Source organism: Amblyomma maculatum, chromosome 3 (assembly GCF_055883805.1).
Source record: "Amblyomma maculatum isolate TAMU_Amacu chromosome 3, ASM5588380v1, whole genome shotgun sequence".
NCBI classification, from domain to species: domain Eukaryota; kingdom Metazoa; phylum Arthropoda; class Arachnida; order Ixodida; family Ixodidae; genus Amblyomma; species Amblyomma maculatum.
In genome coordinates this window covers 17,971,106-17,986,548 of record NC_139346.1, presented here as the reverse complement: position 1 = coordinate 17,986,548, position 15,443 = coordinate 17,971,106, and the positions used below count along the sequence as shown (strand labels likewise).

Genomic DNA, 15,443 nt, shown 5'->3' with positions numbered 1-15,443 from the left:
GTGGAACATCTTGCATAATTTCACACAATTCCAAACGTCAACGTTTACACGCCCTTTAGTAGGTTAGCTCAGTCTTGACAGTGCGCCAGCAGCATGCCTCTCTTGAGGGAAAAAAAATTTCCACCCAGGACCTGCAAAAATATTCCCACTTTATAGTAGACTCTCGTTAATTCAAGCTCGAAGGGATTCCAGGATTTTGTTTGAATCCGCCTTTTTCACAAAATGTGGCACCCTCTGGAAGTGGTTGAAAACGGTCTTGGTGCCAGCGAAATGACGGTGTGTGTTCTGGACAGCTACCGCCATCTGTCGCATACGCCTGTCAAGAATATTAACTACACATGGCCTCCGAGATCAGTTACGGCTGTGTCGATCACGGAGGCCACGAACTGCGCATGTGCAGCTTGGGCTGGTGGTTTGTTTTCAACCAGGGGAGAGGCGCACATGCGCCGAGCGGCCTTGTGAAAAAGGCGGATTATCATTTCTCATATATGTGACTTTTGAAAACCGCAACCTTTGAAAACCAAAAAATTGCGAAACAGTCGATTTTCTTAACATTATATATTCCGGTAGTATGTCTTATGAACTACCTTTTCTGTAATTATCAATGCCGAACTCATCGTAAAAATACTGGAAATTATATAACAAGCGGCAGCAGCCACGGAGCAGCGAATAAGCAGCAAAAATTCCCAAACTCCCAAACTTCGTGCGCGCGCCATTTCTCTCTCGCCGAACTGAGCGCCGCGCCGCGCCGCCATCTTGGTCTTGTTTTGTTTGTGAATTCTTGCGCTTTCTTTTGCCACCTCGGCAGCGGTGACGGCGGCGTGGTCGAGGCGTGGCTTGCTTCCAATTGGCAGCCTTGTGGCGGTTTTCGAGTTTCCCGCGCTCGAATTCAAGGCTGCGATTGGGCAAAGTGGCCACTGACGCGTTTGTCTCCGCCGGCTACCTCCCCCGCGTCGTCTGCTCCGGCTCCTTGCTCTCGTTGTTGGCTGTCTTTATACTTCGTGCGTTTTGTCGGCCTTTCGCCATTTTTGCGATCACCGTATTTATGATTTTTCGTCGTGCCCTCTGAAAGGCTTCATGCAACGTGTTAAACATTGCGTGGTCGCTTACGATGCCTAGAGATTCGACACGTATTCGGTGCACGGAAAGCGAAGGCTGCCCTCACAGCGAGACACGCTGCCGACGACTGCATCGATGCCTGCAGCGTCCTAGTATCTGTTACAGTGGATATAAGAGCGCAAATTTTCAGCTGTAGCAGTGAAGCAGCAAAACATTTTCCAGTATGCACACGCAAATAGTACGAATTAACCGAATGAGGAAGTTTGAATTAAACGGCTTTTAAATATCCAATCAGCATGGGTCATGAAGGAAAAAGGCGCCTCGACGCTATTCTAATGTACATGACAAAGACTACCAGAAAAGAGGTCAGAATCGGGAAAAGGTACAGGAAGAGATCATGCTCGCCAGGAATATGAGCACCAATGCTGAGCTGCTTTTCTCAAAAGGCATCGTCTAAAAATTTTGCAGACGTTGAGAGTGGACAAGCCCTTCTGAAAAATGGACAGGAAAGGCTTGCAGCGGCACTGTCCAAGCCGGAGTCATCAAGGGAAGAGAAGAAATAGTGCCTTAAAGTTGCAGTTTTAAGCGGCAGTTCTGAATTTCTACTGGGATTTTTTTTTATCAAGACAGACCTTCTTTCCAAGGCTAGTGTTTATAGTGTAGTTGAATACCTCCGTTATGCCTTCCCTCTGAATAAAAACGGCTTTGTTTTTAGCAGACCCTCCTGTTTACTTAATTTGGAGCTTTTTAAGGAAAGGACAGAACTTTAGACTGCGTTTGAGCTTGACGCTTGTCGTTATAAAGATCTGAGTATTGTTTATTCAACTGTCTCGAGATTTGAAATTTTGCTACAAAACATTTTTTTTTTTTTTTTTCCTGTTACAAAAGCTCAAATATTTGCTACAAAATGCCATTTTTCCTGCTACAAAACATGAAATTTTTGCTACAAACTGCAATTTCTTCTGCTACAAAAGCTGCTACAAGAAGCCAGTTGCCAGTTCCAGCACTGCTTAGGGTAACAAACTGGATTACAAGGGAAGGAAAGCGTAGCAGGGGGTAGCGGAGGAAGTATTCAGAGACTTGGAATGGGAGCAGTTGGGAATAAGGGTAGATGGAGAATACCTCAGTAATCTGCGATTGCTGATGACATTGCCTTGCTAAGTAACTTGGGGGATGAACTGCAAAGAATGATTGGTGACCTAGACAGGAGAAACAGAAAAGTAGGCTTGAAAATCCATATGCAGAAGACTAAGGTAATGTTCAACAGCCTCGGGAAGGAACAGCAGTTTACATTAGGTAGCGAAGTACTGGAAGTAGTAGGCGAATATGTCTACTTTGGACAGGTAGTAACCGCAGATCCGGACCATGAAAAGGAAATAAGAAGAATAAGACTGGGATGGAGCGCATTTGGCAAGCACTCGCAGATTATGACTAGCAGCTTACCGGTATTGCTCAAGAGGAAAGTATACAACAGTTGCATCTTACCTGTACTCACCTATGGGGCTGAAATGTGGAGGCTAACCAAGAGAGTTCTGCTTAAGTTGAGGACAACCCAGAGGGCTATGGAACGAAAAATGGTAGGGGTAACATTAAGAGATAGGAAGCGTGCAGAGTGGGTCAGAGAAATAACTCAAGTTACCGATATTCTAGTGGAAATTAAGAAGAAAGGGCATAGGCAGGACATGTAGTGCGAACAGAGGATAACCGATGGTCGCTTAGGGTAACAAACTGGATTCCAAGGGAAGGAAACCGTAGCAGGGGGCGGCAGAGGTTAAGAAGTTCGCAGGAATTAAGTGGATGCAGCTAGCACAGAACCGGGTCAAGTGGAGAAATATGGGAGAGGCCTGCGCCCTGCAGTGGGTATAGTCAGGCTGATGATGATGATGTAATCACCCGCACTTGCCTTCCTCGATTACCACCGTAAATGATCACATTGAATGATTATGGTGATGCAGGTGCCAACTAACTGTACGTCATCGCACATGTGTGTGCACACTTTAATGCAAGATCAGTCGTGCTTCCTTGTTAAACATCTTTATTGACGCAATCAAATAAATCATTATCACTCATCGCTAAGCATTGTTACTTGTTTCCAGTCAGTTGCAGTCATTCAAGTCGTCGTTTGAAATATTGATCCTTTTGTAGTCATGATTTATACCTAGTCATTGTAATAACATTATCACTCATCACTAAGTTTTATTCGTTTCCAGTCAGTTGCGGTCATTTAAGTCGTTTGGCATATTTGTCCTTTCGTAGTCATGCCTAGTCATTGCCACTCATTTCCAATCAGTTGCGGTCATCTTTTTGTCATATTGGTGGTTTCGTAGTCATCAGCAGTCATTATGAGACATGCCTAGGCATTTTACTCATTTCAGATCATTTCATGTCATCGTTTAACATCTTTGTTGTTTCGTAGTCATGATGAGTCATACCACTCATAACTAAGCATTTTTTTATTCGTTTCCAATCAGCTCTACTCATTACAAGTCATCGTTTAATATATTGGTCATTTTGTAGTCATTAGCTGTCATGATGAGTCTTGCCTAGTCATTACCACTCATCACTAATTGCTTTTACTAATTTCCAATCAGTTGCAGTCACTACAAGTCGTTTGACATACTGGTCATTACAAGTCATTATTGATCATTATTATTCATTAGCATTAGTCATTAAATATATCTATGTCTATAACTTTTATTCATTACCTATTACCATCACATTTTCATTCTTAATCTCCCTCCTCACACGTCCGCTATTTGAGAGACAGCGCACAGATGCGACGCACAGATTTTTGCTAAACGAGCTAGCCTAGGTGTCCACGGCATGACCGTTTGGAAGCTTGATGGCGAAAGCGGGCCGCGGCACACTATGTGACCGATGCTGACCAATTGGTGGCGCAGTAACGTGGAGAAAAGAATTGCAGTACTCTGAAAATTATCGACTGACTAGGCGCGACTGCAGTGTCAGCCTCCACCTCCTCTGCGGTATGCGCGACGAGTCTACGAGGGAGCAGGGTAAGGAGGTGGAGTAGGAATCAGTCTGGGGGAGAGCACGCACGTTGGTGCCAGTGCCGTGCGCAGGCTACCGTTGCCCCTGGCAATAGACTCTGCATCGTGCTGCCGGCGCGCTCCGTTGTCCCCGCAACAGACGCGCGGGTCTGCGAACCGAGTGGCAGCGATGGAGGCGCGCTGCTTGCCTTGCGTCATATTTCTGTTATTTTTGGCCATTTTTAACCATAACCTATTCTAGTGCCATGTTCTGACAGCAACGGAGACTGCCGCGTCTGCCAAGGAGATGCGGCGTCGGCGCTGAAGTGCTGTATCAACTGCGGTCGCTCGTTGCTATAGCAGGTGTTCCTCTCACTTTAGTTTTGTGTTTTATCATCCTGAAACTTGCGGGGTTGTGCCAAATTTCCAGTGGCTCGGCACTAGCTAATAGACAGTCGGTGCTGCGAGTTCGTTATATCAAGGTCAACCGCCGCAACATGTTCGTTACAGTTTTCAAATACATGCACTTCAATGGGGGCGGCGTTGGAGAATGGAAAAACTATTATCGAGGAATTCGCTATATGGAGGTTCGTTACATAGAGGTTTAACTGTAATACTTTATTCTGATTTGGTCGACCAGAATGCTTGCACCCAAGCACTTTTCACTTGCGGCTTTGGCGACGCCGGCAGAAGTGTCGGTGCTTTTTCATTTGCCTTAGTTCCTTATGTTTATCCACTGTTTGCTTCGATCGTACTATTCTGGTTTCTAAATCCCACTTGGCATTTATTAAGAGAAATCGAACTTTGCATGTCGGCCTGTGTCACCCTCCGCGCTTTTCGACGTTTAGGCTTCCGGCTTGATATACTATGGTGTTCATTGCCACTTAATTGATTCGCCCACAGAGCGTTCAAGTGCATTCAACTGCTTTAGCTTGAAAGGAGACTTTTATCTGCAGATGACTGAATACAGTGATGTGGTGTTTGGCACCCAGTCCTTTTTGCAGAGGTAACTTTCAAGCTCTGTGGTACGCTGACACTGGGAATCCAGTCTAGAGAGTCAAAACATGTCCGTTTAACTTGCAGCGCTTCACTCATGGACGTTAACACCATAAATGCGAGAAATCAGCCCTTAAGTCTGAAGCATGAAAAAAGCTTTCAAGTTAATTTTTTTATGTGCCCAATAGTGCCCATTTTCTTCTGTTACTTGGTGTTGAGATCTCTGCAAAAAAAAAAAGAGAGAGACGTGAAACAGAGAGCTGCGCGTAAACAAACTTCTTGGGAGGCCTTTCCCGCTACTGTTTGCACTCATTTGCTTCTTTTTCCCCTTTTACTACTTTTTTTGCTCTTTTACTGTTCACCGACTGTTTTCACTGTTGTTGAGCCAGGCATTGAAGTTGTAACATCATTGCACAATTTCTACGCACGTGGCTGTTTTGATGTCTGCACACTAATCGACGTCTCGGTGCACACCCATGAGCTGACATATAAAGGTTAAAACTGTCTTGCTGCAGAGGACACACATTCACATGAGACCTACACTGATTGCTGCTTCGGTGTGTTAGTTTGTTGCAACAATTGCAGAACAACTTTTTGTTATGTTTCATATGATGAAGTAAGAATGAGACCAAATTTGCTGTACATAAGCCTCACTGCACTGAAGCTGCATGTGTCAACGTACTTATCAGTTTCACCAACGAATTTCCTTGTTCACCTTCAGGCTATGTGTTGAATCATAATCTGAACTGCAGGGAAGTTGTATGATCTTATTGGCGTTGAGGGGTAATGTGGTGTGTTGCACCATAATCTGAAACTACAGGGAAGTTGTATGATCTTATTGGCATTGAGGGGTAATGTGTAATGTGGTGTGTTGCACCATAATCTGAAACTACAGAGAAGTTGTATGATCTTATTGGCATTGAGGGGTAATGTGTAATATGGTGTGTTGCACCATAATCTGGAACTACAGGAAAGTTGTATGATCTGATTGGCATTGAGGGGTAATGTGGTGTGTTGCACCATAATCTGGAACTACAGGAAAAATGTATGATCTTATTGGTGTTGAGGGGTAATGTGGAAGCAGCTACGAATACAATTATGGGCCGATTGGAGAGACGAAAGGCACAGAAAAGGCTGTTGTGGTGTGCAGGAGGTGCTGATGATGGGGAGTTCCAGGCAGCTGCAGTGGACCGGCTGGCAGCCATGGGTTTTGCCAGGGACCAGGTGATATCTGCTCTGCGGCAGGCCGGGGGGGACGCCGACCAAGCCCTAGCCGCTCTCCTGGCACAGAGCCTGCAGGGACCTTAAAGCCACCCTGCTGCTATCACTGGCATTCCACAGTCTTTTTTTATTCCTGACAAACAAACTGTGCCATCCCCCTGCAACTGAAGAGAAAAACCACCGTGTGGCATTCAGAGATGGTCCCTGTTTTCTTGCAGAAACACACACAAGCGGGTTTGATGAGTACAAGTGAACAAAGGTGCCTATTTTCTTGTGCAAACAATGTACAGCGGAATTAAATGTGCCCAATGTCCTGATGGTTTGTGTGCGCTGTACCACATTCGGGAAGCTCCTCCATGCTGGCATCCTCCTCCTGTTCTCCCGGCCTCTCCCTGCAAGAAGAAATCCATTGCGGGATGTTGATGCCCAGAGAAGCTCCAGCGAGGATTGGTGCAACTCACTGTGGCTCGGCGGCCTCTTCCTGGCTGGCCGGAACAAGGGGGGGCTGCCACAGCACTACTGCCATGGTCGTCCGTTTGCGGCTGCACAAACCATGCAACAGGGTGACAAAAATTAGAACCCCGCTATAGTACAGTGAAACTGAAGTTCATCTTCTATAGACAACTGTAAGTTTCCCCTTTATGCAGGGTCTTGAATATTTGAGGCCCGGGTTTTAAAAAACTTGTATGCGAAACCTACTGCACTATTCGAGCTGAAATAACATTCGCAAAGTAGGAAAATATGGTCTACGTTATTTGATAACTCATACAACATCGGTACTTGCCTAGATTTTCCGGAATTGACGAAAAACTGCTTTTGGCGGCGTGCGCAATTTTCGCAGAAGAGAGTCGAAAAGCTCTTTGACTTGGTGTGCCATCTGTCGATCAGCGAGGCAAGCGCCATCCCCGCTGTTGGTGCGCTTGCCTCCTGGCTCGACAAATGGCGCACCATGTCAAAGCAGCTTCTCGACTCTCTTCTGCGAAAATTGTGCACGCCGCCAAGAGCTGTTTTTCGTCGATTCCAGAAAATCTAGGCAAGTACCGATGTTGAATCAGTTATCAAATAACGTAGACCATACTTTCCTACTTTGTGAACGTTATTTCAGCTCGAATAGTGCAGTAGATTTCGCATATGAGTTTTTCAAAACCCGGGCCTCAAATATGTAAGACCCTGAAGTAAAGACATTTTTAGTAAAAATCGGTTATAGTAAAGTGCACCTGGCCGCAGCGACGACTCCCATGATACGACATCGCCGCCCACGCACTACCTAGAATCGTGACGCAAAGCTTTTTGTATTTTAAAATAAAAATAACACCGAGTGTTCCTTTGGGTGGCTTTACCACCAGGCTTGGCAGCAGTTAGGAGAAGCCTACTTTACGGAGGCCTCGAAGCCGTGAGGGAAAGCATGCAGCGTGTAAGAAAAAAAAAAAAAAGTAAAGCTGTGTACAAACATATAAAGAAGGTGGCGTGGTTCGTAGTAAAGTGCAGCAAAAAATAGGGAAGGGGAAGAAACGGACAAACATTCACAGTAGTGTGCAGCACGGAGCATGAGGTAGTGGAGGCAAGAAGCGGAGGTGCAGCGTGTGTGGTCTTGCAGCAAGCACTTGACTGCCACGTGTGTTTATCATTTATTGCCCTTAAAAAACAGAAGAAACAGCAAAAAGTGACAGTGTTCATGCAAGGGTTTGGTTTTTTCATGAAGTCAAACTTGGTTGTATTCGTAGCCACGGTGTCCTCATGCTTAAAAGGCACTTCCACTAGATGTAAAAAATCTTTATAACTGAAAAAAAAAAGAATTGCATGTAGACATGACAACAGAAAGGTTTCGAAGCATTTCTTTTTTTTTTTATTAAGCAACAAGACTTGTTCAGTAAGTGCCTAGACAGCATCTTAGGACCATGTCATCACCAACAACTGATATAGTAAAGACCCTGATATAGTATAGGCTTTTGCTGGTCCCGGTGACACACAAAGCACTGTTTAAATGTAAATAATGTTGCACTGAGACAGGCAACTGTGTTCCGCTTTTAAGACCACTAGGGGTTTCAAGGGGAGCACGCACTTCTTGGAGCCTATACCAGAGTATGCACCCTTGTCCCGTATTTATTATTTGCAGCTGACACTTCTGAAGCTTAAATAAGACCATGAAATCGCAGCCGTTTTCATTTACTTCAAAAGCAACCTTAACAAAAACTCCTTGCACTCCACAGACTCGGAGGAAAGAATTGCTCAAAGTTACAATTGCAGCTCTGCAATGCGGTGAACTTGTATAGAATTGCATACATTTAGAACATATCGATAGGCTGAAAGACTATGCAGTCTTGCGACTGATTCACATCTTTGACACATGTAGTCAGTACATGGATAACCATTGGTCAAGAACGTGGACACAAATTACTCTGCAGAAGTGAGACGAGGAAATAATTTTGGAAGAAGGCAGCAGAGCAGGGAACAAAACAGAAGAAGCACACACAGGCACAAGGACAACTATATTGATCTGAACCCGCTCATCATCATCTCCCTAACCTCTGCAGCTAACTTCTTCCGTCCTGCTGGTAAGCGTAAAAAATATACGAATTCCTTTTTCAACAGTACCACTGAAGGCGTGCTAACACATTGGTCTCCCGAGTTCCTGATTGCACAAGCTTCGAAAATTTTCCTTGCTAACCTGTCCTTATTCCTTCTCAAAACCTTCACATTGTGAAGGTCAGCTGGACATTTTTTGTCTTTGCAAATAAAGCAGTCTTTGCAGTGCACTGCAAGGCTAGTGCCCAACTTCTCCGATGCTGCCGCAGTGTGCTCTCTAATTCTGTCATTAATACATCTTCCTGTCTGCCCAGTGTATTGCTTCCCACAAAGCAAGCGAATCTGATAAGCAATCTCCTGGATACAATCGAGTACCTTGTCCGGTGCGCAGTTTGGCATCTAGACATAAACTCCTGGTTATTCATCCGCGCACACACGCCTTTTGCTCTGTTTGGTGCCGTAGGAACAACCTGGATGCCGTGTCTGTGCTCAATCTTCATCAAATTATGGATCAATTGGGTTAATCCATGAATATATGGTATTACTGACCGCTTATTTCTTTGTGTAAAGCCTTCTTTTCAAATCCTCCGCTTGGTCGGCAGCACATGGCTTTCTATTATGTTACACAGCAAATACTCAGGATACCCTGCCTCCAGAAGCCTCTCAGTCTGGTGTCGAAAGCTTTCTCTGACACGGTGGTGGCAGGACTTGTTAAGAGCTGACGTCAACGCAGCACTCGCACCTCTTTTTACTGTCTTGTAATGCTGGGATGAATATGCAACGAACTGCTTACTCGCTTTAGTCTGGTAAGTCCAACACAAGTGCTCTGATAAGAACTCGAGACTCAAATCTAGGAAGTGCAAGATACCATCCTTTGGAAGCTCCCAAGTGAATCTTAGATCAGGGCAACTTTCTTCAAACACACCCATTGCTACGTCTCTTCATTCTCCTTCATTCTATTAAAACCTATGCCTACTATTTCACAGAAGTGCAATCTGCAGCAGGAAAGTTCACGTCCGGAGCTGCTTTCTGGTGTGCCATTGAATAGAGAACACACTTCAAAGGCAGCTCGCCTGTGACAATCAGTCCCAAACTGCCACGGAGTGGGTCAATAGAGCCGTGGAAGGTTTATTTCTACAGGGTCTTGAATATTTGAGACCCGGGTTCTAAAAAAATCCTATGCGAAATCTACTGCACTATTCGAGCTGAAATAATGTTCACAACGTAGCAAAATATTGTCTACGTTATTTGATAAGTGATTCAAAATCGGTACTTGCATAAATTTTCCAGAATCGAAGAAAAACTGCTCTCGGTGGCGTGCACAATTTTTGCAGAAGACAGTCGAAAAGCTGCTTTGACATGATGCGCCATCTGGCGAGCAGCAAGGCAAGTGCCATCCCGGCCGTTAGCGCGCTTGCCTCGCTGCTCGCCAGATGGTACATCATGTCAAAGTAGCTTTTCAAATCTCTTCTTCGAAAATTGATGCACGCCATCGAGAGCAGTTTTGCCTCCAGGGTTGCGTCGCGCACACTGTTTGGGGAATTTAGTTCAAATCACCTTTGCCAACGTGAGGCACACTGGCGTCATATCCACACGTTGTGCCAAATGTCCCTTTTTTCTTGGTGTCGTGAAGCATTCATAAGTGCAAGATTGCAAAAACATCAGCAAATATCTCTTTGATAGCACTGCAACCTCAGGCAGATGACTTTACATTGTATACTTAACAAGATACCTGTTTTTTTTTCCCCACCTGCACACGTTATCATGCACTTTTTTTTTTGCTCTTAACTCGCCCGCTGCAATGCCAGATAATGGCACTATGGATGCGATGATGAACAAGCAAATAAATAAGTGATAAAATTCCTACAGGGGAAATGTTCACTCACAGGTCCTCGAGCAGGGGCCGGGGCAGCAGTGGCTCGGGTGAAGGCGGCTCCAGATTGGGGCAGAGCACGTGCAGCAGCGGCTCCTGCTGCTCCTCACAGGAGGAACCACACCTTAAAAAAAAGAGGCACCACACTTGTCAGCTGAAAGGCCTTTTTCTACATGGGAAATTTTAATGGTAGTAGTTCAGCTTTCTAACTGATGTCAAAGTGAACAGCAAGTTCTGCAAAACTCATTTGAATGACATGCTCATGCCACAAGTTTCATTAGAAATGCTGCCTTTGCCTACTTCTAACGCTTAGCACTGAGTCCATTAATTTGATCATCATCAGCCTGACTATAACCACTGCAGGGTGAAACCTGCCTCTCCCATATACCTCCAATTAACCCGGTCCTGTGCTAGCTGCATTCACCTGACCCCTGCGAACTTCTTAACCTCATCTGCCCACATAACATTCTGCCACCCCCTGCTACGCTTTCCTTCCCTGAAATTGGTGCTTTAAAAGGATACTGAACAAAAAAATTGCCGCCAAGATTTCTAGCGCAGATGGCAGCTATCGCATTAAGGGTGACCAAAGCAACACTCTTAATGAATAGAAATGAGTGGAAAATAGGTATTTAATTTAATATTTCTCAAATCGCCGCACCTAGCGGCCTCCTGTGAAAGCTCTGACAAAACCGAATAATCACGTCACTTTTACCTGCCTCCCTCAAGCCTACCTAGCCACCCCGATCGCGAGCGATTACATCTGCTCGTTTTTCCCTTCCTCCGCGGCACTCACGAAGTGTGCGGACATACACACACATATATATATATAGGGAGGGAGCTGAAGCTCGAATGGGTTCGGTAGGGCATAAACGTAAAGGAGGTGACACACGGTGGAAAAAACAAAACTTAAATTAAAGTTTTGTTTTTTCCACCGTGCGTGTATATATTGTAGCGATCGCAGAGAACCGCGCATCCCTCCGAAACACCGCGCGCAGAAGACGAAGGGGACAAAAGTATTCCTTCTCCTCCGAGGATGAGTAATCCAAACGGGTTCTTCGATAGCGCCGCATTTCCCTCTTCCCTCGCCGGGCGCAGGAGCGCACCGCTAGACGTCGCAGACGCGACGCTCATTGGTCGAAAAAGGACAAAGGGCGAGATGCGCTGAGATCGGCGGGAACCGAGGAGAGACGGCAGCGAGCCGCGACAACGGAAGGACTGCAAATACCTCCCAGCTCTACTTCTTTGTTGTCGCCATCTTGCCCTTCTAACTGTCAGGCCCCATCCAAAAGGATAGGGTCGCCAGCAAGATCTTACCAACGTTCTTTTGGGAAAATCCAATAAACATCTGGTTCCGGGCAAAGTCCTGTTCTGTGTTGTGTCGTACTTCGCATGACCACTTTGCGGCCGTGAGAACGCCTGCCCGTGGTGTGCGATCGCGTGAGCTCGGTGTTTGCGGCCTAGGCCTCAGAAGAGGCTCGACGGCTTAGTAAGAACCCCCACAATATATATTTTTTAATAAAGTGCAACGTGCCCTAGAACTGCTGCTCGTGTTCCTACGGGACAGGGGGCTCAGTGCGCAGCTTTTACCATGCTGCCCACAACTCATCCTTCCCTCCACAAATAATTGCCCGCAATAGGCGCCCTCCGTACACATCCCCCTCGACCTCCCTCATCTGCAGCATTGTGCACGGTGTGACGCCTCTGACCTGGTGGCCGCTCAGAAAATGTCAAAAATATAGCGTGTTGCACAATTAGAGGTGCGATGCAGAATGCTTCTCCCAGCTAAACCGCAAAATCTTCGCAGTCCAAATTTTGCACAGAAATGGCATTTTGTCGCTAGTATTTTTAATACCAAATTTGTTTAGGGTACTTGCCTGATTAGATCAAAAGAAGTCAGATGTTCCCATCGTATGCGGCGGCGACGACACCAGACGAGCCGCTGCCCCAGCGGTGGTACTGGTGGCGCCACATCATGCTGATTTTGTTTCGTTCCCCCGACCTATAAGCCACTCTACTTCACTCTGTTGTGCATGAACGGTTGAGCCGCTGCTCTCTACGGCTACCGAAGGTGCACATACCTGGTATGCTCATGCGCCCCATGACTACAGTCGGTCCCCACTTCACAGTCTATCCAGCTACCTCCATCGTGTACTCTTCCCTCTTGTCAGTCTTGGCTCAACACAAGTACGCAACAAGGGCAATTTCAGGGCACGAGTGCTAACCTCAGTATGGAATCTGCCGTGCCCCTGAGACGTTTGCATTCCCCTAAGACGACTGCTTGACGATTGCTTTTGTCTCATTCGTAAAGCAGACTTAGCCTCACCCCATTCAAATTTCATAGAAGACCTCACTACTGAAGGGAATGAAATAGGGAATGAAGTGCTGCCCTTTCTGGACGTTTTGATAAGATGGGACAGCAGAAGCTCAGGTTCATCGTCATCATCATCATCAGCCTGACTATACCCACTGCAGGGCGAAGGCCTCTCCCAAATTTCTTAAATTAACCCGGTTTTGTACTAGCTGCATCCACTTTACCCCTGCGAACTTCTTAACCTCATCTGCCCATATAACTTTCTGCCACCTCCTGCTACGCTTTCCTTCCCTTCGAATCTAGTTTGTTGCCCTAAGCGACCATCGGTTATCCTCTCTTCGCACAACTTGTCCTGCCCATGCCCATTTCGTCTTCTTGATTTCCACTAGAATGTACTGACTTGAGTTATTTCTCTGACCCACTCTGTACGCTTCCTATCTCTTAATGTTACCCCTACCATTTTTCGTTCCATAGCCCTCTGGGTTGTCCTCAAATTAAGTAGAACTCTCTTGGTTAGCCTCCACGTTTCAGCCCCATAGGTGAGTACAGGTAAGATGCAACTGTTGCATACTTTCCTCTTGAGCGATACCGGTAAGCTGCTAGTCATAATCAGCGAGTGCTTGCCAAATGCGCTCCATATGCGCTCCATCCCAATCTTATTCTTCTTGTTATTTCCTTTTCATGGTCCGGATCTGCGGTTACTACCTGTCCTAAGTAGACATATTCACCTACTACTTCCAGTGCTTCGCTACCTAATGTAAACTGCTGTTCCTTCCCGAGGCTCAAATTCAGTGTGTACAGAAAACCGACCCACACCGGGAGATACCTCCTCAATAGTTCAGTTCACCCGGCCCCACAAAAGAAATCGGTCACTATGTCTTTGTTCAAACGATCGGAACACATCTGCAGCTCCCGTGAAGACCAGGCAACTGACTTGCAAACTACACGAAAAGAACTCTCAAGCATCAATTGACCTCATTAGTGCAATTTGTGAAAAAAAAAACTGTTATCTCGGCCAGCATGGGAAACTTCCTTGTTGCCCTTGAAACGTGCCACTGTGGCCCCTGGAATAAACGCGCCTACAAAGTCCACGTCGCCCCCGTTCTGACAAGAAAATTGCGACATACGTTGGTAAACATCAATTACCGAGGAAAAATGCCCTGGCATAGGGTGCAGATTTCCTTGTTCCGTCTGTGACTACATATACTTGAAATCGGTAACTTCGAGTGGTACCTAAAAGAACACAATGGAAAAATTAAAAATGTGGATTCAAATGCTATCGCCAAGCACGCCTTATCTACAGGGACTTGAATGAAAAACTGCTCTCGGCAATGTGCACAATTTTCCCAGAAGAGAGTCGAAGAGTTACTTTGACATCGTGCGCCATCTGTCAAGCAGCGAGGCAAGCGCCATCCCGGCCGTTGGTATGCTTGCCTCGCTGCTTGACAAATGGCGCACCATGTAACTCTTCGACTCTCTTCTGGGAAAATTGTGCACACTGCCGAGAGCAGTTTTTCATTGATTCCGGAAATTCTAGGGAAGTACCGATGTTGAATCACTTATCAAATAACGTAGACCATATTCTTCAACTTTGTGAACGTCATTTCAGCTCAAATAGTGCAGTAGATTTCGCATAGAAATTTTTTAAAACCCGGGCCTCAAATATTCAAGACCCTGTACAGGACACGATATCGAATGGGGCTGGGTACATGTGCTGACAGCCGAAAAAAAGCTACGTCCTCGCCAGCACTAGGAATCGTTAGCTATTCAAACTGCTAGTCACACCCTCAAATGCAACAACGGAAGTCGCAACCCAGTCTCTGCACGTTCCCTGTCCCTTCTTTTCAAGCATATTTCATTCTGCTCAACTGCTTGCTAGTGGGAACGAGGATAATGCTTGTTGTTGTCTTTTCTCTGCGGATCGTTTATTGTTTGCGCTCATCAGTTACCTTAGGAAATCATGAACCAACTAGGCCCAACTGAAATTTTATTGATGCTTACTTCATTTCAGTGTGAACAAGGCTCCCGTACGATAGCTGGAACATCTTGTTTTTGTTGTTCTTTTTCATTTGGTCAGCGTTCCTTCCTCACTGTCAATATCTAGGTAGTCGACACAGGCCTCAAGAAAGTCAGGCAGATTTATAACAAAACTGCAAACAGTTACTTTCTGCAAGTGTGTGCAAAATTTCGTATAGAGTGCTATACAATGGTTGTGAACTGGACCACTAGGACTGTCAAATAAGTACTCAAGGAATAGGGGAATTTTTTTTTTTTCCTTAAATGCATATGAGGCTAGAAACATGTAAAAAATAAATGTACTATTATGGGTGACAAAATCTTTCTACGTGAGGGTTTTAAAGGGTGTGGCAGAGACCGAACTGTTTTGAGAGCTACTATTCGAGTACTATTGAAGAAGCATAGTTACAGGAAAGAACAAGAAGTGGAAAAAAAACATGTTCAGACAGAAAAG

General features: G+C 45.6%; 2 protein-coding genes across 8 annotated transcripts in view; one reads left to right on the top strand and one right to left on the bottom strand.

Annotated features, from left to right (window-relative positions):
• rngo (DNA damage inducible 1 homolog rngo) overlaps nucleotides 1–6,580 on the top strand; it is a 65,599-nt gene extending 59,019 nt beyond the window's left edge. For 2 of the 3 annotated variants that reach the window (XM_084597329.1, XM_084597328.1), the window contains exon 6: nucleotides 6,193–6,580. In XM_084597329.1, coding sequence (XP_084453455.1) covers nucleotides 6,193–6,350 — 158 coding nt within the window. In that variant the 3' untranslated portion in view covers nucleotides 6,351–6,580. The remainder of the gene's footprint in view (nucleotides 1–6,192) is intronic. The other variant, XM_084597330.1, reaches the window with a different exon arrangement.
• Nucleotides 6,499–15,443, bottom strand: part of LOC146194291 (uncharacterized) — an 85,532-nt gene continuing 76,587 nt past the window's right edge. For all 5 annotated transcript variants that reach the window (XM_084597331.1, XM_084597333.1, XM_084597335.1 and 2 more), the window contains 3 exons: nucleotides 10,676–10,786; nucleotides 6,725–6,805; nucleotides 6,499–6,655 (listed from right to left, as the gene is read on the bottom strand). In XM_084597331.1, the coding sequence (XP_084453457.1) occupies nucleotides 6,559–6,655; nucleotides 6,725–6,805; nucleotides 10,676–10,786 (289 nt within the window). In that variant the 3' untranslated portion in view covers nucleotides 6,499–6,558. The remainder of the gene's footprint in view (nucleotides 6,656–6,724; nucleotides 6,806–10,675; nucleotides 10,787–15,443) is intronic.